At 48.4% G+C, this 25,066-nt stretch overlaps 1 protein-coding gene across 3 annotated transcripts; it reads right to left on the bottom strand.

Annotated features, from left to right (window-relative positions):
• Positions 1 to 276: 276 nt before the first annotated feature.
• LOC124871298 (minichromosome maintenance complex component 3 associated protein) lies at positions 277 to 25,065 on the bottom strand. Of its 3 annotated transcripts, none has more exons than XM_047370508.1 (28): positions 22,368 to 25,065; positions 20,999 to 21,246; positions 19,466 to 19,547; positions 17,769 to 17,922; positions 17,498 to 17,691; positions 17,267 to 17,406; positions 16,255 to 16,452; positions 15,904 to 16,172; positions 15,558 to 15,720; positions 15,199 to 15,356; positions 14,847 to 15,070; positions 14,554 to 14,759; positions 14,378 to 14,478; positions 14,167 to 14,298; positions 13,939 to 14,052; positions 12,350 to 12,502; positions 12,000 to 12,197; positions 11,860 to 11,928; positions 11,655 to 11,789; positions 10,782 to 10,926; positions 10,292 to 10,553; positions 9,955 to 10,052; positions 9,413 to 9,803; positions 9,042 to 9,332; positions 2,751 to 2,883; positions 1,744 to 1,929; positions 730 to 895; positions 277 to 644 (listed from the first exon to the last, which is right to left on the bottom strand). In XM_047370508.1, exons 1-28 carry the CDS (start codon positions 24,469 to 24,471, stop codon positions 477 to 479), a joined length of 6,882 nt encoding a protein of 2,293 aa, XP_047226464.1. In that variant the 5' UTR covers positions 24,472 to 25,065; the 3' UTR covers positions 277 to 476. The 3 variants fall into 3 exon arrangements, with proteins under 3 accessions (XP_047226464.1, XP_047226462.1, XP_047226465.1); XM_047370506.1 differs by having other exon boundaries at positions 22,362 to 25,064; XM_047370509.1 differs by having other exon boundaries at positions 742 to 895; positions 22,362 to 25,063.
• Between the last annotated feature and the right edge of the window lies 1 nt (position 25,066).

The raw sequence follows: 25,066 nt of genomic DNA, 5'->3' as shown, positions 1-25,066 counted from the left end.
AGGCTTCCTGAGGAAGAAATAATTGAAGCAGAATATTTCATTTTAGAAAATAAAGTAAAATACTCACATTCCTTCAGTCATTGCTGCTGTATTCCTCCAGAACTGGACTCTCAGGACCACAATGATCTCTGCTTCTGTGGAGAGATGTTTACAAACCACATCTCCCAGCGGCCTTGAGCAGCCTGGGGGCGGGGCTATGGTGAAGCCATCCAATCATATCCCTCCTTAGATAAAACAAGTCCTCTTAATGAATCCAAAGACAGAACACACTGAAGGTTTACTTGAAAATATTTATTTAATATCTGAGCACAATGGAAAATAAAATGACTTCGACACGTTAATTTAACATCTCAGAGTCCAATAAAAGAAACAAAGGGAACATTTAACACAATATTCCTAAAAATCCTGATCTAATAATAAAAATATGACAATCATGGAGCACAGAAGCAAACTGAAAGGCCCCATCTAAAACATCTTCAGTCGTCCACGATGCTCAGCAGCCCACTCAGCTTCAGCCTGCAGGCCAGCTCCTCTTCTCTGCCCGCCACAATCTGCCGCTCCAGATCCTTCAGCCTCCGAGTCAGAGGTACAGGAGGCGGTTTGGACCACGATGGCCCGTCCACACGCTCATCCAGCTCAGGCTTCTGTGGAGGTCAAGGTGACCAGAAATCAAAATGTATCCACAAAGAAAAAGAGGAAAATGTTCTGAAAAATGTGGCTAAAAATCACCGGAGAAGAAACCTGCGTGGTTGCAGCAGAACCTTTGGTCCTGCCTGAGGGAGCAACCTTCCTGGTGGTCGGTGAGGACAGCAGGGTGGAGGACGGGATGAAGAGTGGAGTGGACAGATGATCCAACGGGTCGCCATCCAGCCAACGCTGCAGCTGCTCCAGGCTCCTGCACAGAGAGAGCGTCAACATGACACCAGAACTCAGAAGAACAGTTCTGGAAACTCAGCGTGCAGGTCAGAACCTCTGAACATCAATACAGGTTTTATTTCAGAGACTAAGCCTCAGATTTGTGTTTGTTCCCTTCATCTGATCCAGAAGCAGCTCTGAGAAGTTAGAAGGACCCAGGTTCTGATAATGGATCCAAATTGACTTCTTTCAGAATCTGACCAAGTAAAGGCCCCAGGGGGAGATTTAGGAGAGCAACAACTGTAACTGTAACAAACAGCTTCATCCAGAGATCGCTCCAACCTCCAACCCGTTAAAGATAAGATTTGAACCGTAGAAAACCCAAACAGAACCTCCCTGGAAGGTCATGGCGTTCAGATACGGTCCATATTACATGTTAAGGTTTGTTTAAGGACACAAACAACGTTGGACAGTTTAAAAACTCTCTTTTTCTGCACTTTTGTTCTACGGCATCAGGTGGTGAGGTAAAGGGCATCTGTACCGACCAGAACATCTGGAGTTGCTGGATCTGGACCAGATTATCATTAAATACAGATTCTTTACATCTATATCTCCAAGCAGCTGCTGGACTTTCTGAATGTGGTGGAAAACAAACGTTAATGGACGGTTCCTTCCAGGAAGTCATGTTCTTGTGAAGCTGCAAAGGTCAGGACGACTGACCTTCACTCAGAGATGTTTCTTAGTGAAATCATCCTGATCACATTTTATTTGCCAGGAAACTGATGTGACTGTAAAACATGAGAAGAGAAACCTGCAGAAACATCTGAGGTCAGTTTTCAAAGGAATCAACACATTCTAAAGTCCAGCAGCAGATTTACAGATCTCTACCTCTTGCTCTCAGCCTTTTCTTCCTCTAAGCTCTGGAGAACTCTGTGGGCCAGCAGTTCCTCAGCTGTGGGAGTGTGTGTGATGTCCAGATGAAGCATCGGTCCCTTGGGGGCCTCCACCCAGCTGTTTACCAACTTTCGTTTGAGAGACGGAGCAGGAGGCGGGGCGCAGGGAGCCTGAGTCGCTCTGAGTGGGAATACAGGGAAGGAATCAGGAAGATTTGTGTCTTTAATTAAGCAAACACCTTAAATGGAGAAGAACATCATTAGTGGAGATGTCCAGACTTTATGTCACGTAAAGTCAGAAGTACTCAGAAAAATATTATTTTCTTTATTTTTCTACCTGCTCAACTATAAACTAAACATGTAACGTTTTAATTGGTCAGGTCGTCGGGAAGAGGTGCGTAATTTATCCTCAGCAATAAGAACAGGATCTGGGTCAGTCTTTAAAAACGCTGCTGGATATGAAACCAACTTTAATAAATGAATTCAAAGCAGATTTGGGTGCATCACGGCTGCTCTTGAGTAAATCTCCTCGATATGAAATAAAAGAAAGTAAAAGGTCCAGGTGTTAAGAGACAGATAGTTTGTGTTGAATAAAATAAGGTTTTCACTTGTTGGGGTAATAATTCTGCCCTGAATAAGAATAAAAAGATCTTCATCTGCATCAACCACCGTGGCATCATTCTTGAAATGCCATTTCTGGCCCCCTGATCATTAGTCTTTTATCTCCAAGCAGCTGCTGGACTTTCTGAATGTGGTGGAAAACAAACGTTAATGGACGGTTCCTTGCAGGAAGTCATGTTCCTGTGAAGCTGCAAAGGTCAGGACGACTGGCTGAACGGTTAAAACCCCGTTTCTAAACCAACAACGTGTCTGTAACCAAGGGTTTTTTTAGGAGCAAAGAACAAACCTTCAACAAACCTTGATGTTGCTGGAAACATTTCATAAAACAGCGATAACTTTGAATTACTATATGAAAGAGGTGGATCTGTGCAGCTTCCTCACCCATCCCTCTCCTGCTGCTGCTTCTCTCTGTGAGTTTTCTCCACGGCCTGCGTCCACTCTGCAGGAGGTTTGAAACCATCCAGAGAACCTGTTGGGAAGTAAACCAGGATCTCCCCATCTTCTGTCACTGCGTCTTAACGTAGAATAAAAACAACACAGTTTGTTTCAGGACGTGATGAAGGGAAGGTGCATGTACAAAATACACTCCTGATGTCTCTAGAATCGGTTAACCAGCTGGAAGAGCAAGCTAGAGAGAGGACACCACGCTATAGCATGGAGGGAAGGATGGATGGAAGGAGGGAAGGATGGATGGAGGGATGGATGGAGGGAAGGATGGATGGAGGGATGGATGGATGGAAGGATGGATGGAAGGAGGGAAGGATGGATGGATGGAGGGATGGATGGATGGAGGGATGGATGGAGGGATGGATGGATGGAAGGAGGGAAGGATGGATGGAGGGATGGATGGAGGGAAGGATGGATGGAGGGATGGATGGATGGAAGGATGGATGGAAGGAGGGAAGGATGGATGGATGGAGGGATGGATGGATGGAGGGATGGATGGAGGGATGGATGGATGGAAGGATGGATGGAGGGAAGGAGGGATGGAAGGATGGATGGAGGGATGGATGGAGGGAAGGATGGATGGAAGGATGGATGGAGGGAAGGAGGGAAGGATGGAAGGAGGGAAGGATGGATGGAGGGATGGATGGAGGGATGGAAGGATGGATGGAGGGAAGGATGGAGGGAAGGATGGATGGAGGGATGGATGGAGGGATGGAAGGATGGATGGAGGGAAGGATGGAGGGAAGGATGGATGGAGGGATGGATGGAGGGATGGAAGGATGGATGGAGGGAAGGATGGAGGGAAGGATGGAACGATGGATGGATGGATGATGGGGGGATGGATGGATGGATGGATGGAAGGATGGATGGATGGATGGATGGAAGGATGGAAGGAGGGATGGATGGAGGGATGGACGGATGGAAGGATAGGGGGATGGAGGGAAGGATGGAGGGATGGATGGAAGGATGGATGGATGGATGGATGGAAGGATGGAGGGATGGATGGATGGAAGGATGGATGGAAGGAGGGATGGATGGAGGGATGGATGGATGGAAGGATAGGGGGATGGAAGGATGGATGGATGGAGGGAAGGATGGATGGAGGGATGGATGGAAGGATGGATGGATGGATGGAGGGAAGGATGGAGGGAAGGATGGATGGAGGGATGGAAGGATGGATGGAGGGAAGGATGGAGGGAAGGATGGATGGAGGTAAGGATGGATGGAGGGAAGGATGGATGGAGGGAAGGATGGATGGATGGATGGAACGATGGATGGATGGATGATGGGGGGATGGATGGATGGATGGATGGAAGGATGGATGGATGGATGGATGGAAGGATGGAAGGAGGGATGGATGGAACGATGGATGGATGGATGGACGGGGGGATGGATGGATGGATGGATGGATGGAAGGATGGATGGGGGGATGGATGGATGGATGGAGGGATGGATGGGGGGATGGATGGAAGGATGGATGGATGGGGGGATGGATGGGGGGATGGAAGGATGGATGGGAGGATGATGGGGGGATGGATGGATGGAAGGATGGATGGATGGATGGATGGGGGGATGGATGGATGGAAGGATGGATGGATGGAAGGATGGATGGAAGGATGGATGGGGGGATGGATGGGGGGATGGATGGATGGAAGGATGGATGGATGGATGGAAGGATGGATGGGGGGATGGATGGATGGAAGGATGGATGGAAGGATGGATGGATGGAACGATGGATGGATGGAAGGATGGATGGGGGGATGGATGGATGGAGGGATGGAAGGAAGGAGGGATGGATGGAACGATGGATGGATGGAGGGATGGAAGGAAGGAGGGATGGATGGATGGGATGATGGATGGATGGGGGGATGGATGGAAGGATGGGGGGATGGATGGAAGGATGGATGGGGGGATGGATGGATGGATGGGAGGATGGATGGATGGATGGAAGGATGGATGGGGGGATGGATGGATGGAAGGATGGATGGAAGGATGGATGGATGGAACGATGGATGGATGGAAGGATGGATGGGGGAATGGATGGATGGAGGGATGGAAGGAAGGAGGGATGGATGGAACGATGGATGGATGGAGGGATGGAAGGAAGGAGGGATGGATGGATGGGATGATGGATGGATGGGGGGATGGATGGAAGGATGGGGGGATGGATGGAAGGATGGATGGGGGGATGGATGGATGGAGGGATGGAAGGAAGGAGGGATGGATGGAACGATGGATGGATGGATGGATGGATGGATGGAGGGATGGAAGGAAGGAGGGATGGATGGATGGGAGGATGGATGGATGGGGGGATGGATGGAAGGATGGATGGGGGGATGGATGGGGGGATGGATGGAAGGAGGGATGGATGGAACGATGGATGGATGGATGGACGGGGGGATGGATGGATGGAAGGATGGATGGAACGATGGATGGATGGATGGATGGGGGGATGGATGGAAGGATGGATGGGGGGATGGATGGGGGGATGGATGGATGGAGGGATGGATGGAACGATGGATGGATGGATGGATGGGGGGATGGATGGAAGGATGGATGGGGGGATGGATGGGGGGATGGATGGATGGAAGGATGGATGGATGGATGGAAGGATGGATGGGGGGATGGATGGATGGAAGGATGGATGGAAGGATGGATGGATGGAACGATGGATGGATGGAAGGATGGATGGGGGAATGGATGGATGGAGGGATGGAAGGAAGGAGGGATGGATGGAACGATGGATGGATGGAGGGATGGAAGGAAGGAGGGATGGATGGATGGGATGATGGATGGATGGGGGGATGGATGGAAGGATGGGGGGATGGATGGAAGGATGGATGGGGGGATGGATGGATGGAGGGATGGAAGGAAGGAGGGATGGATGGAACGATGGATGGATGGATGGATGGATGGATGGAGGGATGGAAGGAAGGAGGGATGGATGGATGGGGGGATGGATGGAAGGATGGATGGGGGGATGGATGGGGGGATGGATGGAAGGAGGGATGGATGGAACGATGGATGGATGGATGGACGGGGGGATGGATGGAAGGATGGATGGATGGAAGGATGGATGGATGGGGGATGGATGGAGGGAAGGATGGAAGGAGGGATGGATGGAGGGATGGATGGATGGAAGGATGGATGGAGGGATGGATGGAGGGATGGATGGATGGAAGGATGGATGGAGGGAAGGAGGGATGGAAGGATGGATGGAGGGATGGATGGAGGGAAGGATGGATGGAAGGATGGATGGAGGGAAGGAGGGAAGGATGGAAGGAGGGAAGGATGGATGGAGGGATGGATGGAGGGATGGAAGGATGGATGGAGGGAAGGATGGAGGGAAGGATGGATGGAGGGATGGATGGAGGGATGGAAGGATGGATGGAGGGAAGGATGGAGGGAAGGATGGATGGAGGGATGGATGGAGGGATGGAAGGATGGATGGAGGGAAGGATGGAGGGAAGGATGGAACGATGGATGGATGGATGGATGGAAGGATGGATGGATGGATGGATGGAAGGATGGATGGAGGGATGGATGGAAGGATGGAAGGAGGGATGGATGGAGGGATGGACGGATGGAAGGATAGGGGGATGGAGGGAAGGATGGAGGGATGGATGGAAGGATGGATGGATGGATGGATGGAAGGATGGAGGGATGGATGGATGGAAGGATGGATGGAAGGAGGGATGGATGGAGGGATGGATGGATGGAAGGATAGGGGGATGGAAGGATGGATGGATGGAGGGAAGGATGGATGGAGGGATGGATGGAAGGATGGAAGGAGGGATGGATGGAGGGATGGACGGATGGAAGGATGGATGGATGGAGGGAAGGATGGATGGAGGGATGGATGGAAGGATGGATGGAGGGAAGGATGGAGGGATGGATGGAAGGATGGATGGAAGGATGGATGGATGGATGGATGGAAGGATGGAGGGATGGATGGATGGAAGGATGGATGGAAGGAGGGATGGATGGAGGGATGGATGGATGGAAGGATAGGGGGATGGAAGGATGGATGGATGGAGGGAAGGATGGATGGAGGGATGGATGGAAGGATGGATGGATGGATGGAGGGAAGGATGGAGGGAAGGATGGATGGAGGGATGGAAGGATGGATGGAGGGAAGGATGGAGGGAAGGATGGATGGAGGGAAGGATGGATGGAGGGAAGGATGGATGGAGGGAAGGATGGATGGATGGATGGAACGATGGATGGATGGATGATGGGGGGATGGATGGATGGATGGATGGAAGGATGGATGGATGGATGGATGGAAGGATGGAAGGAGGGATGGATGGAACGATGGATGGATGGATGGACGGGGGGATGGATGGATGGATGGATGGATGGAAGGATGGATGGGGGGATGGATGGATGGATGGAGGGATGGATGGGGGGATGGATGGAAGGATGGATGGATGGGGGGATGGATGGGGGGATGGAAGGATGGATGGGAGGATGATGGGGGGATGGATGGATGGAAGGATGGATGGATGGATGGATGGGGGGATGGATGGATGGAAGGATGGATGGATGGAAGGATGGATGGGGGGATGGATGGGGGGATGGATGGATGGAAGGATGGATGGAAGGATGGATGGATGGAACGATGGATGGATGGAAGGATGGATGGGGGGATGGATGGATGGAGGGATGGAAGGAAGGAGGGATGGATGGAACGATGGATGGATGGAGGGATGGAAGGAAGGAGGGATGGATGGATGGAAGGATGGATGGATGGAAGGATGGGGGGATGGATGGAAGGATGGATGGATGGGGGGATGGATGGAAGGATGGGGGGATGGATGGAAGGATGGATGGGGGGATGGATGGATGGAGGGATGGATGGGAGGATGGATGGATGGATGGAAGGATGGATGGGGGGATGGATGGATGGAAGGATGGATGGAAGGATGGATGGATGGAACGATGGATGGATGGAAGGATGGATGGGGGAATGGATGGATGGAGGGATGGAAGGAAGGAGGGATGGATGGAACGATGGATGGATGGAGGGATGGAAGGAAGGAGGGATGGATGGATGGGATGATGGATGGATGGGGGGATGGATGGAAGGATGGGGGGATGGATGGAAGGATGGATGGGGGGATGGATGGATGGAGGGATGGAAGGAAGGAGGGATGGATGGAACGATGGATGGATGGATGGATGGATGGAGGGATGGAAGGAAGGAGGGATGGATGGATGGGAGGATGGATGGATGGGGGGATGGATGGAAGGATGGATGGGGGGATGGATGGGGGGATGGATGGAAGGAGGGATGGATGGAACGATGGATGGATGGATGGACGGGGGGATGGATGGAAGGATGGATGGATGGAAGGATGGATGGATGGGGGATGGATGGATGGATGGGGGGATGGATGGGGGGATGGAAGGATGGATGGGAGGATGGATGGGGGGATGGATGGATGGATGGATGGAAGGATGGATGGGGGGATGGATGGAAGGATGGATGGGGGGATGGATGGATGGATGGATGGATGGAAGGATGGATGGATGGGGGGATGGATGGATGGATGGATGGGGGGATGGATGGATGGAAGGATGGATGGATGGAAGGATGGATGGGGGGATGGATGGATGGAAGGATGGATGGATGGAAGGATGGATGGGGGGATGGATGGATGGAAGGATGGATGGGGGGATGGATGGGGGGATGGATGGATGGATGGGGGGATGGATGGATGGATGGAAGGATGGATGGGAGGATGGATGGAAGGATGGATGGATGGGGGGATGGATGGAAGGATGGATGGGAGGATGGATGGATGGATGGAAGGATGGATGGATGGGGGGATGGATGGAAGGATGGATGGGGGGATGGATGGAGGGATGGATGGGAGGATGGATGGAAGGATGGATGGATGGGGGGATGGAGGGATGGAAGGATGGATGGAGGGATGGAAGGATGGATGGGGGGATGGATGGAAGGATGGAAGGATGGATGGGGGGATGGAAGGATGGATGGGGGGATGGACGGATGGATGGAAGGATGGATGGATGGAGGGATAAACAGGGGCAAAGGTCAGAGTTCAGCATTAAACTGTATTTTTGTTACAATTGGTGAAGACCTTCAGAAGGTCTGTAGACATATTGATCAAGGCCACTTTATCAAATCACAGCAAAGTTTGGCTGTTTAGAAGAAACTCATTAAGAGGTGAGAGGAGGTTCAGGACTTCTGGACCGCACCTTGACAAGGAGGAGGTCCAGACGGCTGCCAGTCTTTCAGTTTGTGGTCCATGAAGATCAGCACAACATCATCCCATGGAATCTGCCTGTAGGCTGCACAAACACTCTGCACTTCCAGGTCAATATTCTCAGCGGTTATACTAGACATGGGGGGTTGAGTGCGTTGAGCCTTCAGTCGGACCCTTTCCAGAAGGTTCTCCAGCCGTGACATGAGGAGCGGCTGACTGTGACGTGAAGTTGGGATCTCAGCAGCGTAACGAAAGATGAAGGAGCGGAGATCCGACCAGGAGTCTGAGTGGAAGGATTAAATTACCTAAATCTGGATCTGATTCATTATTTTTTTTAATTTCCAATCTTTGCTGGTCTCCTACCTGCAGCAGGTATCTCCTCCCACTCTGGCAGCAGCAGACTGAGGATAACTTCCTGCAGCCAGGAAAGCTGCTGCGCTGAATTCCAGCCCAGATGAGGAACAAACTCCCTGGTTTCAGGCTGACTGAACTCAGCAGGAGGCCACGACAGGGCACAGAGATCCTGAGAGGCGACTCCATGAGCAACATGAGCCAGGACGGCGTTATAAAGCTGAACGACCGGCGCTGCATCCTGGCCGGGAAGCCGTGCAGCGGCCCGATTCTGCCGGTTGGAGTAAACTCTGGGACAGAACTCCTGGCTCAGACTGGCCTCAATGAGCTGCACCAGGGTTTGACAGGAGAGAGGTGGAGGTGGTGGAGAGCGGCCCAGCAGCCAGCGGATGGCCTGGTTCAGCTGCAGATGGTAGGAGATAAAACAGTAGATAAAGAGTTACACTCATCCAGACTGAATGAGTGGATGAAAATGTGAGGACTTTTGTTTGTTGAGACTGAAACCCAACATTTCAAAGACGCTCCGGGACTTTTGGGTTTTATTTGTGTTTTACCTGCTTGGATCCCTGCAGGTCACTTGTTGAATCTGGTATGAAGACAAGCATGTAGTCTGAGATCAGTTCTTCCTCCAGCAGAGTGTGCAGCAACAGGGCTGAGAGACAACAGATCATCAGAAAGAGATTGTCACCGTTCTGATTTTTATCGACTTCCTATCCTTCCTATCCACAATGTGAGACTGATGGTAACAAAGATGGATGGATACACGTATGACGGACAGATGAATGAATGAATGAACGGACGGATGGCAGCATAGAGGCAATGTTTGGTTAGACACACTGAGGCATGGATTCACGTATGGATGGAAATAGGTGGATGGCGGTTATTAATCACCTTCCTCCAGTCTCCGAGTGTCCGCAGCACCACGGTGCCACGGAACCAAGACTACCAGAGGCAGCGGGCAGTTCCAGCTGTTGATCTGCTGCAGCTGTTTGAGCTGAAGCAAAGCGGAGAGCAGAGGAACGTCCTGGTCTTCCTGTCTGAGCTCCATGTCGGCCAGGGCAGGGAGCAGCATGATGATCGCTCTGGTGCCATGGAGCTCGCAGCACTCCTCCGCTCCGGACAGAACAGCCTCGGTCAGCGGACCTCTGGAAGCCTGGGAGACAACATTACAACATTAATGAGAGGAGATATAAAAGTTGATATTTTAACCTGCAGATCGTTACATTTAACACGAATAAAATAACCTGTTTAGGATCAACTGAATTTAATAAAGAATAAAAACAGGAATAATTCGTTTCAGGTGAATCTGGTAATGCTGGAAACAAACTTAATCTTCACCTTCCAGCTCTTCTACCACTTCAGCTTCCTCTTTTAATCTAACCTTGACTGTGACGTGGACTTTATAAGTCCTCTGCCCACTTTCCTGCAGGCTGTTGGAGATACAGAGAGTCTTCAGGCTCCCGTCTGTCTGCTCCTCTGATTCTGCATCTCCACCAAGTTTCACCATCAGCCAGTCTGACAGCAACCTGAAAACACACGGCCCAATCAGACACCATTAAATAAAAATGTCCGTTTTTATTATGATCAAGACAAAAACGTCATTGTGGGCCTTCTTATATTTAAAAAATACCAGCAAGCAGCTCGGATTTGTTGGATTTGTTTCTATTGTCTGCATTAATTGAAAGTTAAACTCAAAAAGTGCTCGTGTAATTTTCACCTTCCAGCAGGACAACCACCCTCAACATGCAGTCAGAGATACGATGAAATGGTATAGATCAAATGTGAGAGTGGCCTAGTCAAAGTCCAGACTTAAATCCCACTGAGATGGTGTGGCAAGACTTAAAATTGATGTTCACAGATGTTCTCCATCCAATCAACCTGGGCTGGAGATGTTTTACAGAAATGTCTGGAGATGTTCAAAGTTGAAGGAGACAAACCCCAGAAGAACTGCAGCCAAAGGTGGTTCTGCAGAGTTCTATATAGAAAATGTTGTGAAAACATTCAGGCACTGCTCTGTGTTGGTCTGTTATATAAAATGTGATGAAGTTTGTGATTATAACCATCAAAATGTTACAAGAAACACGAAACACTTTACCCCAGACCATCACTTCTCCTGAAAACGGCTTCAAACACAGAACAGCCACGAAGGCTGAGGTACTGGAACCCTGCTCACAATACAGTAACAATCCAAAAAACTGGGTCCGCTTGTGGAAAAGGACAATTTTTGTTCAACGGTGAAAGAAAAAGGACTCACCTGTCAGCCAGGCTGGCATCACGTTCATGGTCACTGGGTAAGAGCAGGAGAGCTTTCCAGAAGATCCTGTCAGTCAGGTTTGGGATGTTTTCCAACGCCAGGGCTGGCAGATCAAGCGGCTTCCAGGCCGTCTCCCTGAACAAAATACCAGAACCGGGTCAAAGTGCTGCTTCAGGACATGAATCACTGACAACTCAGGACTTACTCAAGCAGCTGCTGATAGAAAGAATGGACTCTCATCTGGTGGATGGCTCCCTGTCTCATCTTCAACAACCTGAACGAGTTGGGAGACATGTTTTAGCAACGTTCACACTCAACACCAAGGAGAGGGCAGGATGAACCCACCTGGTGCTGGACACGGCCAACACGCCGCCGTTTCCCAGGTTGACCAGACCTCGAGCCAGATCTGCCACGGAGGGCGGCGCGGGGGCGCTGGGAGCGAGGGCCCTCAGCTTGAAGCGGGGGTCAACGCAGCAAGGAGCCGCAGGAAAACTTCTCATCTGTCGCTTCAGCTGACGGCGAATAGCAACCACATCACGCCACCTGGTGGTTCCCACAGAAACAGTCACAGATCTACTAAAACAGGATTTCTGCAACATTTAACCAAACTTTAAATACAACAAGAACCATATCCAGGTTCTACTGGTTGTTTGGATCAACAACATTTCTAACTGACTAATTCTGGAAGCTTTAACCTTTTGATGAACTTGTGGATCCGTTCCAGCTCGTCTTCAAGAACATCTTCTGCCAGCTGAGCGATGTTTGAGGTTAAAGTCTCGTCAATCAAGCTGCAGCAGATCTGCTCGGTGCATTTAGCAAAACGTTCTGCTTTCTCATTCAACGCCTCCCTGAAAAACATTTAAAAGATCCAATTTAACACGATGGAAAAAATAAATCCTCTGACCCAGAAATAAATCACAAGATTTCACATTTTCTCAGCGGTTTTAAATGATGTGTCACAAGAAATAATGTTATGGTACGTCTCAGCAGATTAATGAACATGATCTGGTCTCAACTACTATTCATTTACAAAGATGCAGCCAAAATGAAGAAGTCTGTGTAAAAAACTAAGTACACCCCATAAAGCCACAGCTTGTGAAACCAATGTAAGCACCAGTAACTCTTAGCAGAGGAGTTCTGTCTGACTTGATCAGTTTCTCAGAGCTTTGTGGAGGAATCTGGGTCCAATGTTGTTTCTGGTCATTCAGGTTTCTGCTCAGTTCTCTGAAGGTCCCAGCACAGAACCTCGATCAGGCTGAGGTCTGGACTTCTGCTGTAGATCCGTTGCTGTGCTAGGGATCATGGTTCTGTTGATGACACAGTTTGGACCAAGCCGCAGCTGTTGGACTCATGTTTGAGGCAAGATCACGGTCAAAGACTGCGAGGAGCCCAGGCCCTGTGGCAGCAAAATCGAGTCCTGATCATCATCCCTCCACCACCGTATCTGAAAGTATGAGGTGTTGGTGCTGATCTGCTGTGTTTGGTTTCTCCAAACATGGTTCTGTCCATTATGGTCAAACATCTCTACTTTGGTCTCATCCGTCCAGAGGACATTGTTCCAGAAGTATTCTCCTTCATCCAGATGCAGCTTTGCTAACCTAGGTCCTGCTGCCATCTTGTTTTTATAGAGAAGAGTCTTTCCCCATCAATACTTCAAGACAGCCAGACTGGTTCAGTGTCATGACCTTTAACCTTCTAGCCGAGGCCTGTAGAGTCTGAGATGGAGCGCTTGGGTTTTTGGTCATTTCTCTGAGCTTCACGCTCTGACCTTGGGCTGAATCTGCTGGACGTCCACTCCTGGGAAGACTGGTAGGTGTTGGAGATGTTTCCTCTGGCGAATAATCTTCCTCTCGGTAGAATGATGGACTTCAGATACATTGAAGATGATCTTCTAACCCTTCCCAGGTTGAACGGCAGCAACAGTTGATGGTCGAAGGTCATTGCTGATGTCTTTCCACCCTGGCATTGTGTTAACACACACCTGTATGCTCCAGAGCAGCAACATGAGAAGCAGCAGCAGCACAGGTGTACTTAGATTTAGAATCTGAAAAATTCCTGATTTTATTTTGGAAAACATGTCCTGATTCCTGGAAACGCTGAAATCAAAGAGGGAGTACCGTATTTTCCGCACTATAAGGCGCACTTAAAAACCATTAATTTTCTCAAAAAATGACAGTGCGCCTTGTAATCCGGTGCGCCTTATAGTGCGGAAAATACAGTACTGTCTTTTTACCATGACTGTAGATCTTAAGATCAGTTTGGTGAGGTTTTCAGAAACTCTTACTGGATCTTGGAGGCGGCGGTTTCCTTCATTGCTTCATCGACCACCTCGTGGATGATCTCTGTGCAGAGAGAGCAGCTGAACTGAGCCAGTAAAGCTTCGTGCTCCTGTCTCCTCCTTCAACAAACATATGGGAAAGGAAAATGGGATGAGATGTGGAAAGTTGATCACCAGCTTCTTCTAATGAAGTTCATGTTAAAACCAGTTTGTCACGAGCATCGGGGGACAAACCTCGCCTCTTCAAGTCTCCGTTTCTCTTCAGCGACCCGCTCTTGCTCTAGCTTGATCTCTGAGGCCGATAGCTCCTTTAACATCTGTTCCAACACCTCACCCACCAGAACCTCCACCTGCACACTGCTCTCCCTGCATAAACACCAAAGTTAAATCGTTCTAAGCGTCTGCACGGCCTCCACACAAGATCAAATCCTGTGTATGAGCTTACATGAGAGCTGCTCTGGCGTAGCTGGCACCAGCAACAGCGACCGCTCGGACTCCTGCTTCAACCACCTCTTCTATCACTGACTCCACCTCGGTCATAACCTCCTAAAATAGAAGACAGACGTATGAAGCCCACAACAAAACAGAGCAGAGAACAGAGATCTGCCGGGTTCTTCCCACCTCCTCGCTGTAGACCGGCTGAGGTTTGGGTGGAGGTGACGGAGGTTTGACGGGCTCAGGCTCAGGGATTGGCTGGAAGAGCTGAGCCGCAGGGTGATAGGATTCTCCCGTCTCAGATGCAACAGCCGGAGCATCCGGAGCTTTGATCGGTACAAACTGGGAAGGCACCTCAACACGGGGCCAGGATGTTGCCTCCACAGTCTCCACTGAAACAAACCAGAAAAGCTCCATATGTTCTCCTGAAAGAGAAGAACGTGCTTCCACAGGGCAGAGAACCTCATGTTACAACAAACCTTTAGCGTAGCTGAAGCTGGGCTCTGCCAGCGGGCCGTCTCCTCTGTATTTGTTCTGGGAGTCGAAGCTGCAGACGGGAATGTGCTGCGGAGGGTTGGGAAGTGGACCTCCGTTCACCACCTGTCCGATCAATGTTGTTTTCTTGGCCAGGATGACTTCGGACCTTTTCAGAGACAGCGAGAGTTCTGGCTCCTGAAAGGCCGTCCGACTCAGATCCACCATCCTGAGGAAACCGGCACACAATATTCGTCTGTCATCAGGCTGAGTTTTGTTAGAACCAAAGAGTGGGTCAGCCTGGAGATCCGCTGATTGGGAAGGTCCGGCTAACTGGCGGGAGAATATGAGGCTCACCCATCATTAACATTGAGGCCATACTGCAGGATGAAGTCCGTTGCCTCTGCAGCGCTGCGGAACATCAACATTCGAACGATGTCGTCGACTGGAAACGGGGTCGACCGTGGACCCACGGTGTGAGCCATGTTCAGGGCCTTCAGGGCCTTTGATCGGACCTGCAAACAGAACACAACAACGTATTGAACCCACTAACATCAGAATCATTTGGGGCACATCGGATGTTTTACTTAAAATCAACCTCGATCCCTTCATCTCCAGTAGATATTATTCTCTCAGTTTTAGGCAGAGAATCCATAGTTGACCTTGGATCAAACGTTAAAGGTGAGCAGGAAGTGACGAGGAAAAGTTTTTCCCACCTGGTTGAAGTATCTGTGCAGGAGGCAGCTGGACAGATAAGAAGCTCCTTTCACCAGCTTGAAGAATCGCACAAAATTGTTGCTGCTGACGGCTGCAAAGGCTTGAACTGCGAACTTCACCTCAGGAGATTTACGGACCTCGTCACGGAACTGCTGGACCTCCCTGTTGGGGACAGGAAACATTACCGTTGTTAACAGTGCTGGGAACGCCTCCATCCAGACTTCATTCCTCTGTTTCTTCCTTCCTATCAAGCAGTATTGGTAAAAATCAAAAAACGGTTCTGATCAATAGTTTTCATCGGCTGCCTCTACGCTCCCAGTATTCTGCGGATTTAGTGCGACTGACCGAAGGATGTCGCCGTCGTTGAGTTTCAGCAGGACGTTGTACTGGCGGAACTCGGCCTCACGGGGGCAGAACGTCTGCTGCGTCGCCAGGTCCTCATACATCTCCTTCAGACTCTGCAGGCACTTTGTCATGTTCTCGTTGTTGATTTTGGCGTCGAAGGACGACAAGCGCTCTTCGCAGAGGTGGTGGGCACAGTGCACGTGGAAGCGCGTGCACTTCTCGATCAGCGACACGGTGTGGGGACAGCAGAGGCGCTGCTGGGTGATGTCCTGAGGGACGGACGGAGCGAGCAGCAGAACGTCAAACACAGACTGTTGTTTGGGACCTTGCTGGACGTTGCTTGGCTCTTACCTTGCGGATGCCTCGGGTCCTGTTCCACACAAAGTCGTACCAGTCTCTGTGGTTCTCCAGACCCTGATCCATGATCTGGGTCACCAGGTAGTCCATGGTCATGCTGAGCACCTGGAGGGGTCGCAGCTCATGAGGAAGAGGCTCCTCCTGGTCGGCTGAGGAACGACTGTACTCCTTTATGGCAGCAGCATGATCCACCTGGTTGGGGAAGAAAACAGACCAGTTCCTTCTGTCCTAAATACATCTGAAGGTTTTCACTAAAAGCACACATTTGTCCTCAACATCTGGCTACTAAATTTAAACAGAAACATTTTTAGTAACATGCAAATGAACCCCAGATAACCTGTGGTCAGATCACAGACACGATTCACTGAAGATCCTCAAAGTGTTCCCTTTTCTGGACACGGAGGCATTTGGGAGTGGGAATGTGGTCAGACGGATTAGATTTCCAGATGTTTGGTGGAACAGGAGCATCCAACCTGTGGTCAGCAACCAGACCCAGCCAACAGGCTCTGTGATGCTAGGAGGTTGCATTATGGTTTGGGGTTGTCGCAAAGCTCAGCAGCGGTTTTAGAGCAACATCTGCTCCCTTCAGGTCCGCTAATCGGCTGACTCTGAGTGTACCAGAACCAGGCCTAAGCTCAGAGCGGATCAGACCTTTGCTGTGTTGGGGCCTAAGCTTTAAAATGACCTCCAGTTACACATCAGACAGGGCTCCTCATTTGTGCTTTATTTTATTTCCTTTTTAGCTCCTATTATTTTTATGGCCTTTTCTCTTTGCTAGTTTTGTCCGGCTGACTGTTTTCCTCTAAAAACTGCTTTATGAATAAAACTGGATCAGCACGTCATCTAGATGTACGGAGAAGGAAAGCAGGAGAAACTTTTGTGTTTTGGATTTTGCATGAATGTGGCACATGTAGTAAAGAAGGCCAGAACAAACTGGAGATGTTTTGAACTGAAACCTTAGAATAAATAAAAGAAAAAGAAAGGAAGGGAGATTTAAGGTCCTTACCATCTCCGTGTTTGGGATAACCTCGAACACGCTGAGCTGGTTCCGCGTTTCTCTCATGTACCGCTCCTTCTCAGGACACATGTCGGGACACGTCCCTACAAAAACCTTGGATAGGTCCAGGTCTGTCCTCTTCGGTCGTCCTGAGGAGACATGTGGACAGGATGGTGACTTTCTTTTCTGTGTCAGGTTTTCAGATGCGTTCACAGCTGCAGCAGGCTGAGTCGTCCTCACCTTGACGCAGGACTTTGTCTCTCTGCTCCAGGAGGCGGTACTTGTCTTCAGTGGTCTCTGCGACCTGGCCGATGAGATGGACGATGGTGGACGGAACGAAACGCTCTGAGCCCTGGGTCTCAGTGATGTTCTCTTTTTGGGGCTCTGAGTCAAACTGCAGCAGCTTTACTGGAGATGGTCTCCTCACTGGAGAGCTGCATGAAGAGACACGGAGCTGCAGTAACCAAAGCCGGATAGAAAATGTTCTGAAGGACATTTAAAACGGAGTTACCTTTGTCTGAAGGTGAGATGGCTGCCGAGTGTTGGAGGCATGCGTGGCGTCCATTTGAGAGAAGAAGAACCGGCCTTGGACTCTTCAACGCTGGGAGTTTCTCCAGCTGATTCAGCCGGTTGTCCTGGAGGTCTGCTGCCTTTGTCTCCAGGACCTGAAGCAGACAAATAAAACCCCTCAGAATCCATAAAGTAACACGTATAAAAACTAAATAATAATGCTAATAATAAGTATAATGATAATGTGATCTCCGTTAGGTCCTGAGACCTTAAATCCAACCTCAAATGAAAAATGCGACACTCCTGACCTCACAGTTCACTCCAGAACACTTTGGTCAACAGACCAGTTCATGGTCCACTCAAAGGAACCTAAGGCGTCCACCACCGTGCTTATCAGCTGTTTCCACTGATACAGGGGTGCCTCCAGAAAGTTTTGTAAGAGGGCCCAGATGGGGGCCAGGAGCTTATTTCAGGTACGTTGCTACGAGACTACTTTCAAATCTAAATCCGATTACAAAAGGAATTCCTCGCATTAAACAACCCAACTGTTTTCAAGTAAGTACAGTCTGGTAGACAGAAATCAAAAGTCCTTCAAAAAGTCAGAGCACAAAAATTAAACATGACTAAAAACACAAAAAACTAAGTGAACAAAGCAGATAATTTAAATAAATATACAGTAACATCTGAGAAGATCGGAAGGAAATGAATGTTTGAATAGGAATGTCTTTAGCTAACGATGTTAAAATAATCTTGATTATGTGTGTATTTCTACATATGAGAACGTAACAGTGTCTGGGGTCACGTATGTTCTTCAACTTACAGTAAAACCTGCTAAAAATGTGACCCAGAAGTTAAAAAATGACTTCATTTCAAACACTTTAATGAATCTTTCAACAAACCATCTGTAATAAATGGTCAGGCTCTTCAGTGGTGAGAATAAATGTCAGTTAACTGACATGTTTTACTCCGATTGTTGGGCCAAATGGTCACATTTCTAAACGTGGAATATAATATTTATATAAAAGAAAATTCTGCCTACAAACAAGGAGACAATCGGCTGAATCATTGGGTTGATGTTGATGATGGAATCCAGGCTGATTAAACATGAGCTCAAACGGACGCTTTGGTTAAACTACTCAGCTCATCTTCAGGTAAATCAAACCTGGTTCAGTCACACAAAACATCAGCAGTTTGTTGCGAGACAGAAAATGAGACTGTGGGTAAGTTTGCTTCACTGCTGCCCACAGAACCAGATTAAAACGCTGCAGTGATCCAGGAGTTAATCACTAATTAGACAGACAGACTCCAGGACTGTAACAACCTGCCTATAAACCAACTGATCCGAGGTGTTATAAATGCAGTTGGATCCCCTAAAAGATGCTGTCCATGAATCTAAAACATAAACTCTTCAGATTTTTATACCTAAATATGAAATCCAGGTAATATTTGAAGGTGGAGTCAGGAAGGAACGACTGACATAAACAGACCAGAAAAACAAACTCTCTCTTAAGTCATGCATGAAACGTGGCTGCCTCTAGGTGGCGCTACAGCCATTTGGCCTCATCTGTCTAGACTCCAGAGGACAGAGGTCATGTACTGCAGTTCAACTGAAGGCATATTTACATTATTCCTTTAAATATCAACATGAACTATAGTTTTATATTAGCTAATAGTTGTGAATAAAGGAGTTGCATTTACTTTGCTTCTTCTTCTGCCACAGGAGGAGCAGCTCCTGTCCATGGAGGACCTTCCCTCTTTTTTTTGCTTTCGCCGCTGAAGTCTTAAAGAGATAAAAACAAAAAATCAGAGCAAACAAAGAGACAGAACAGAACAACGTCAGGTTAGCAAAGCCTCGTCTTCTCCATCAGACCACAGCATCGTTTAGTTCACTGTTCTGGTCAGAACTTTACGTCCAGTTGTCATGAGAAGGAATGAGAGGTTAGTTCTGGGCTTTTCATGATTTATTTAATCTGGTAGGTTTCCAAGGTGAAAACCACTAATATTTGCTGAAATGCTTAGGCTCCTTTTGACAGGACTGGCTTGTTTGAACTGGTTCCTTTTCCAGCACAGAACCAGTTTTAAAACATCTTCAACAGGGTTGAAGCTTTGGGAAGGTTTTTCCAGAAGCTGAATGTTAGCTTGCGTTGTCCATTCCAGAACCAGTTTGGATCTGGTTTTGGGATCATCGCCCAACTGTGTCCAAGTTTCAACCATCAAGCAGTTGGATTAATGTGAAGATGAAGGATCTAGACGTAGTCCTTCGTTATTCCATCCACCAGTATGACTAGCTGTTGCACAGCCCCACAGCATGATGCTGCCACTACCATGCTTGAACATCCATCCAACCTCTTAATCTGAGGAGGACCGTTTGGGTCTTCTTTCAGGTCTCAGCAAAGTGGTGACAGATGAATAACTTGTACCTGCGTACAGTTACTTCAACTGATGATCTGCAGTTGCTTAGAAACGGCTTTTCCCAACGTGTGGAAATCTAGAACTCTCCTTTTGTCACTAATGCCCCTTTCCCACTGGCTCTATTTGGCTCGGCACGGCCCGGCTCCGCTCCATATGCTAGTAATATTTAAGGTTTCACGCAGATTCGCCAATATAAATGATAATAGCAGCACAGTCGGAGGCGGGGCTTCCAGCCATAGCTGCAGCCTTCAGTGGGTCAGTGGAAACACAACCGGGTTCTGTACGGAGTAGAGCGCGACCAAGTGGATCGGAGCCACGCCACCTAACTAGAGCCAGTAGAAAAGTTGCCCTGTTCTGAGTATCGTTTGATCCAGTGAGCGCTGACAAGCAGTTAGACATTCTAGACCCTCCAGCACCACTTAGTAACAGGTTCGGGTGAATCAACGTCTCTCTTTCAGCCTGCATGTTTAATCTGGACCGTGTGAGAATTAGAGAAAATAAAACTTGTTCTGGCTCCCGGTTCTTGTTTTTAAAAGTTATTTTATAAAACGTCGAGCAATCATAGGTCCTTCCTCCCAGCAGCTGGTAGACACTAAAACCAAACCCAATAAGTTGTTCTTTGCACACGTTTCCCTTTTCTAATAATAGATTCTAATAAATCATTAAAAGTCCAGAGTCGATATGACATCCATGCCTAAGAGGAGGGAACTGTGTGTCATAGCATAAATGGAGCCAGAATACTAAAATAAAAGGTGAATGAAGCAAAAGTCAAGCCAACCACCTATGCATAGCGCTGCATATGAATAATTAATAACTCACGTGGTCATCAAAGTGAACAATGGCCAGTTGCTTGTTGGGTCTGCAGAAGATTTTACAGACTTTGCCAAAACGAGCAAAATGCCTCTCGATCACATCCTTCTTGTTGAGGTTTGGGGGGACGTTCCTGCACATGATGGTGGTGAAATCGCTTGGAGACGCTCCGCTGAGACTGTCCAGGCTGTCCCTGCGTGCTCCATGGCGGACGGGGGTCAACGCTTCAGCCTCTGAGGTCAGAGGGATGCTCGTGTCTACAGAGGGAGAGGAGCAGGGAAACAATGATCCATCTACACCAATCAGAAACCCTATTTTAGAACAGCTGCTGTTTAAAAACAGACAGAACTATTGAGACCAGTGGTGAAGATGTGAAAAAGCCTTCAAATAAATTAAGCTTTTATTGCAGCAACACACTCTCAGAGAAACAATGAGAAAAATCCAACTTTTAATGTGAGCACATTTACTGCATTGGGAAACAAATCTCACATTATTTAACATCCAGCCACACGATTAATGGATTCCCTAAAAATCTCTTTAAAAATGTACCAGAAGCAGCTTTTTATATTTCCTTTTTAGGCTGATCAGATCATCTGAGAAACAAACCATCATTTTGTTTCCTGGGGGTGTAAATATGATGCGACACGGACCGATTTCTCTTAACCAATGACCAGAAACAGAAGTTCATCTTGTCACTGCAAACAGTGAGGAGGAGGATGGTCACGTAGACCCGCAGCAAGAAGTGGCAAAATGCTTCTTTGTCCTACCATCACAAAAATAAACATGTGGAGTTTTCTACTGGATCTTTTTTCTGTAGAGGCTGCAGAGAGCATCAGAGCGGAACCAGGACTCTGGACCGTGCAGAGAGATTCATGTCTATAAGCTCCAACCATGTAAAATGTTAGAGGAGGAGAAGAAGTGTTGTCCTGTTGTACAAAGTGTTAACAGCAGGGCTAAAAATAATAGCGCCAATAGTCATTTAATAATGGAATAAAAGTACTGAAAATTAAAACCTGGATTGTTTCAGTGAGATTATGCTGCTGAAATAACACAAATTCATTTATTTTAAGGCATTTTGTACATTTTTACCAGAGCTGTAAGACAATGAGTCTGTGCCTGGAAATGAGGTTGTTTGAGTATAAAGCATGAAAATAAACCAACTTTTAACAGGTTGAATGATTTTTCTGTGTGGTTGCATTTAGTTTGACTACTTTAAATTTAAACTGCGTGATGAAAGGTCTCAATATATGGTTTAAAAATCTGCAGTAATGTAAACACTCGTTCAAGAAAGGTTTTATACATTAGAAGTTATGCATCCTATGCAGAATTTTATCAACATCTTCATACAATAAGCAGAAATTCTAAATCTGACCTGAACCTTTTGATTTTTCCACGACATCCCTGGTTAGCGTCTGTGCAGTGGGCGGCGTGGCAGACAGGTCATCTCCATAAGGTTCTTCTGGCTCCTCCAGGTTCAGAGCTGGCCTCAGAGTCTCCATAGCCTCTCTCCTCACCGGGTTGACCTGATCTTTACGAATCCCGCTCAACGCCCGGCCAAACAAGCGTCCAGCGAGACCACGGGACTTCATCACCTGCCTCTTTGCAGGAGGTTTTGGTGAATCTACGTCAGCTGGAGCATTCTCTTCAACAGCTGGCTTCTCCAACCCTGAGCTGGAAACTGCAGGATCATCCTTCCTCTTGGTTGCTTTGCTAATGCGACCAAATACATTTGTGTCTTGGATTTTAAGGCTGCTCTCTTTGTCATCTGAGCCGGACTCTGCTTTAGGATTGATGTCACCAAAAGCTGGGGGGTGACTGAAGCTAACTGTCGATGAGAATGTTGGCCGAGCCTGCAGGGAATCTGCCGTGAAACTAAAGGATGACGGGGTGGTGGGCTCTGTGCTGGGACCAGTGGAGCTGGAGCCAGGAGGGGCAGTCGGTTTGGTGAAGGAAAACTGAAGGGAACTGCTAGCAGAATTACTGTTAGCCGTTGTTGGCTTGGAAACAGAGGCGGCTGCAGCTGGCTGTGTGAAGCTGAAGCCCAACGGCCCAGTCTTGAGTCCGGCCAGCTGAGAAAAGCTGGTGGAACTGGAGCTGGTCTGGGAGCCGCTTCCTCCAAACAATGAGCTGGATGTTATTGGAATTTGGTTGTTAGCTGGTTCTGGGCTGCCACTGAAGATGGGTTTAAACACAGCCTCATTGGGTGGCTTGAAACTGAACTCTGGTTGTCCAAACCCCTTACTCTGGTTCACGTTCTGAGCAGCGCTGAACACAGTTGAAGAGGCTGGCTGTGCAAACGAAGACTGCCCGGGATTGGAACTGGTGGAGCTGGTAGCAGTGTGAGGGCTCCCAAAAGCAGGAGGTGGCTTTCCTAATACTGAAGGCTGTCCGAACGCCGAGGGCTGGCCAAAGGCAGGGGTCTGATTGACTCCAAAAGCTGAAGCTGAGCCGTTCATTCCCAGAGAAGGCTGCACAAAGGCTGGAGCCTGGCTCATGGAAAGCTGGGCCTGGGCAGGCTCTCCAAAGATGGAACTACCCTGAGCTACAGGTTTATTCACCATGGATGGCTGTCCGAAGATGGAACCAGTCTGAGCTGCAGGCTGATTCATCGTGGATAGTTGTCCGAAGATGGAACTACCCTGAGCTGCAGGCTGATTTATCGTAGATGGCTGTCCGAAGATGGAACCAGTCTGAGCTGCAGGCTGATTTATCGTAGATGGCTGTCCGAAGATGGAACTACCCTGAGCTGCAGGCTGATTTATCGTAGATGGTTGTCCGAAGATGGAACTACCCTGAGCTGCAGGCTGATTTATCGTAGATGGTTGTCCGAAGATGGAACTACCCTGAGCTGCAGGCTGATTTATCGTAGATGGTTGTCCGAAGATGGAACCAGTCTGAGCTGCAGGCTGATTTATCGTAGATGGTTGTCCGAAGATGGAACCAGTCTGAGCTGCAGGCTGATTTATCGTAGATGGTTGTCCGAAGATGGAACCAGTCTGAGCTGCAGGCTGATTTATCGTAGATGGTTGTCCGAAGATGGAACCAGCCTGAGCTGCAGGCTGATTCATCGTGGATGGCTGTCCGAAGATGGAACTACCCTGAGCTGCAGGCTGATTCATCGTGGATGGCTGTCCGAAGATGGAACTACCCTGAGCTGCAGGCTGATTCATCGTGGATGGTTGTCCGAAGATGTAACCACCCTGAGCTCCAGGCTGGTTAGCAGCAGACGCCTGTCCGAACATGGATCCACCCTGAGATACAGGCTGGCTCACCACAGATGGCTGTCCGAAAATTGAACCACTCAGAGCTGCAGGCTGATGCACAGCAGACGGCTGTCCGAAAGCAGATGGTTGGAGAAATCCCAAACTTTGTTCCTGGGATCCGCTGGAATTCTGCTGTCCGAAAACCTGGAACAGACTGGGCTTCACGGAGGTGCTTGGAGCCTGGAAAGCTCCTCCCTGTGGACTCCCAAACGGATTCATGGTGCAGATAAACAAGTTTGAAGAGATATTACCGGATACAACTGCTTTTATTTGGGCTGGAGTTTAGAGTTCTGTTGTTAGCTTAGGCTAACGCCGCACAAACCGCTAAAAATACCCATAAAAGTTCATTTTCCCGCTTCTTCGGGTATTATACAGACAGAATGAAAACGTCCATCTTGAATTTACCCAAAATGTACAAGTTTGATCTAAAACAAACCCAAAAAACTGGTTTGTTGTGTTTTCGTTCTGGCTCCGCTCAAATACCCTGACACTTCCGGCTCAGGTCCGACAAAGTTTCCAGTCCCCGACTAACCCTAACCAATAGTTCCGTGACTCTCGAACTAACAGCTAAGCAACTACTTTCTATGAATAAAAGAAAGGTATCATATTTTTATTTAACGTGCATATCACACAGATTTACGTATACGATGAACTTTAAAGAATTATAAACGGTTTAACTACGCTGAAGTTTGGTTCCGATTCATATAATTTCGTCTTGAAGCGAGAAAAGGACAAAATGACCACTTTATATTAGTTGTAACTCTAAATCTGTATTAATAACACTTAAATTCCTCTCTGGCATTTGAACCTGTAA

This window comes from Girardinichthys multiradiatus, chromosome 7 (assembly GCF_021462225.1).
Source record: "Girardinichthys multiradiatus isolate DD_20200921_A chromosome 7, DD_fGirMul_XY1, whole genome shotgun sequence".
In the NCBI taxonomy this organism is placed as follows: Eukaryota; Metazoa; Chordata; class Actinopteri; order Cyprinodontiformes; family Goodeidae; genus Girardinichthys; species Girardinichthys multiradiatus.
Note: the sequence above shows the minus strand (reverse complement) of the source record. Positions and strands in the feature narration are given on the sequence as shown.

What these genes read in the sequence shown, in the direction of transcription:
- LOC124871298 (XM_047370506.1), bottom strand. Translation starts at nt 24,471, where the DNA reads ATGAATCCGTTTGGGAGTCCACAGGGAGGAGCTTTCCAGGCTCCAAGC. An exon ending in TTGTTCACTTTGATGACCAC is followed by an intron (nt 19,548 to 20,998) that starts GTGAGTTATTAA and finishes TATCTCTTTAAG; the next exon opens with ACTTCAGCGGCGAAAGCAAA. An exon ending in AAGTCCACGTCACAGTCAAG is followed by an intron (nt 10,554 to 10,781) that starts GTTAGATTAAAA and finishes GTTGTCTCCCAG; the next exon opens with GCTTCCAGAGGTCCGCTGAC.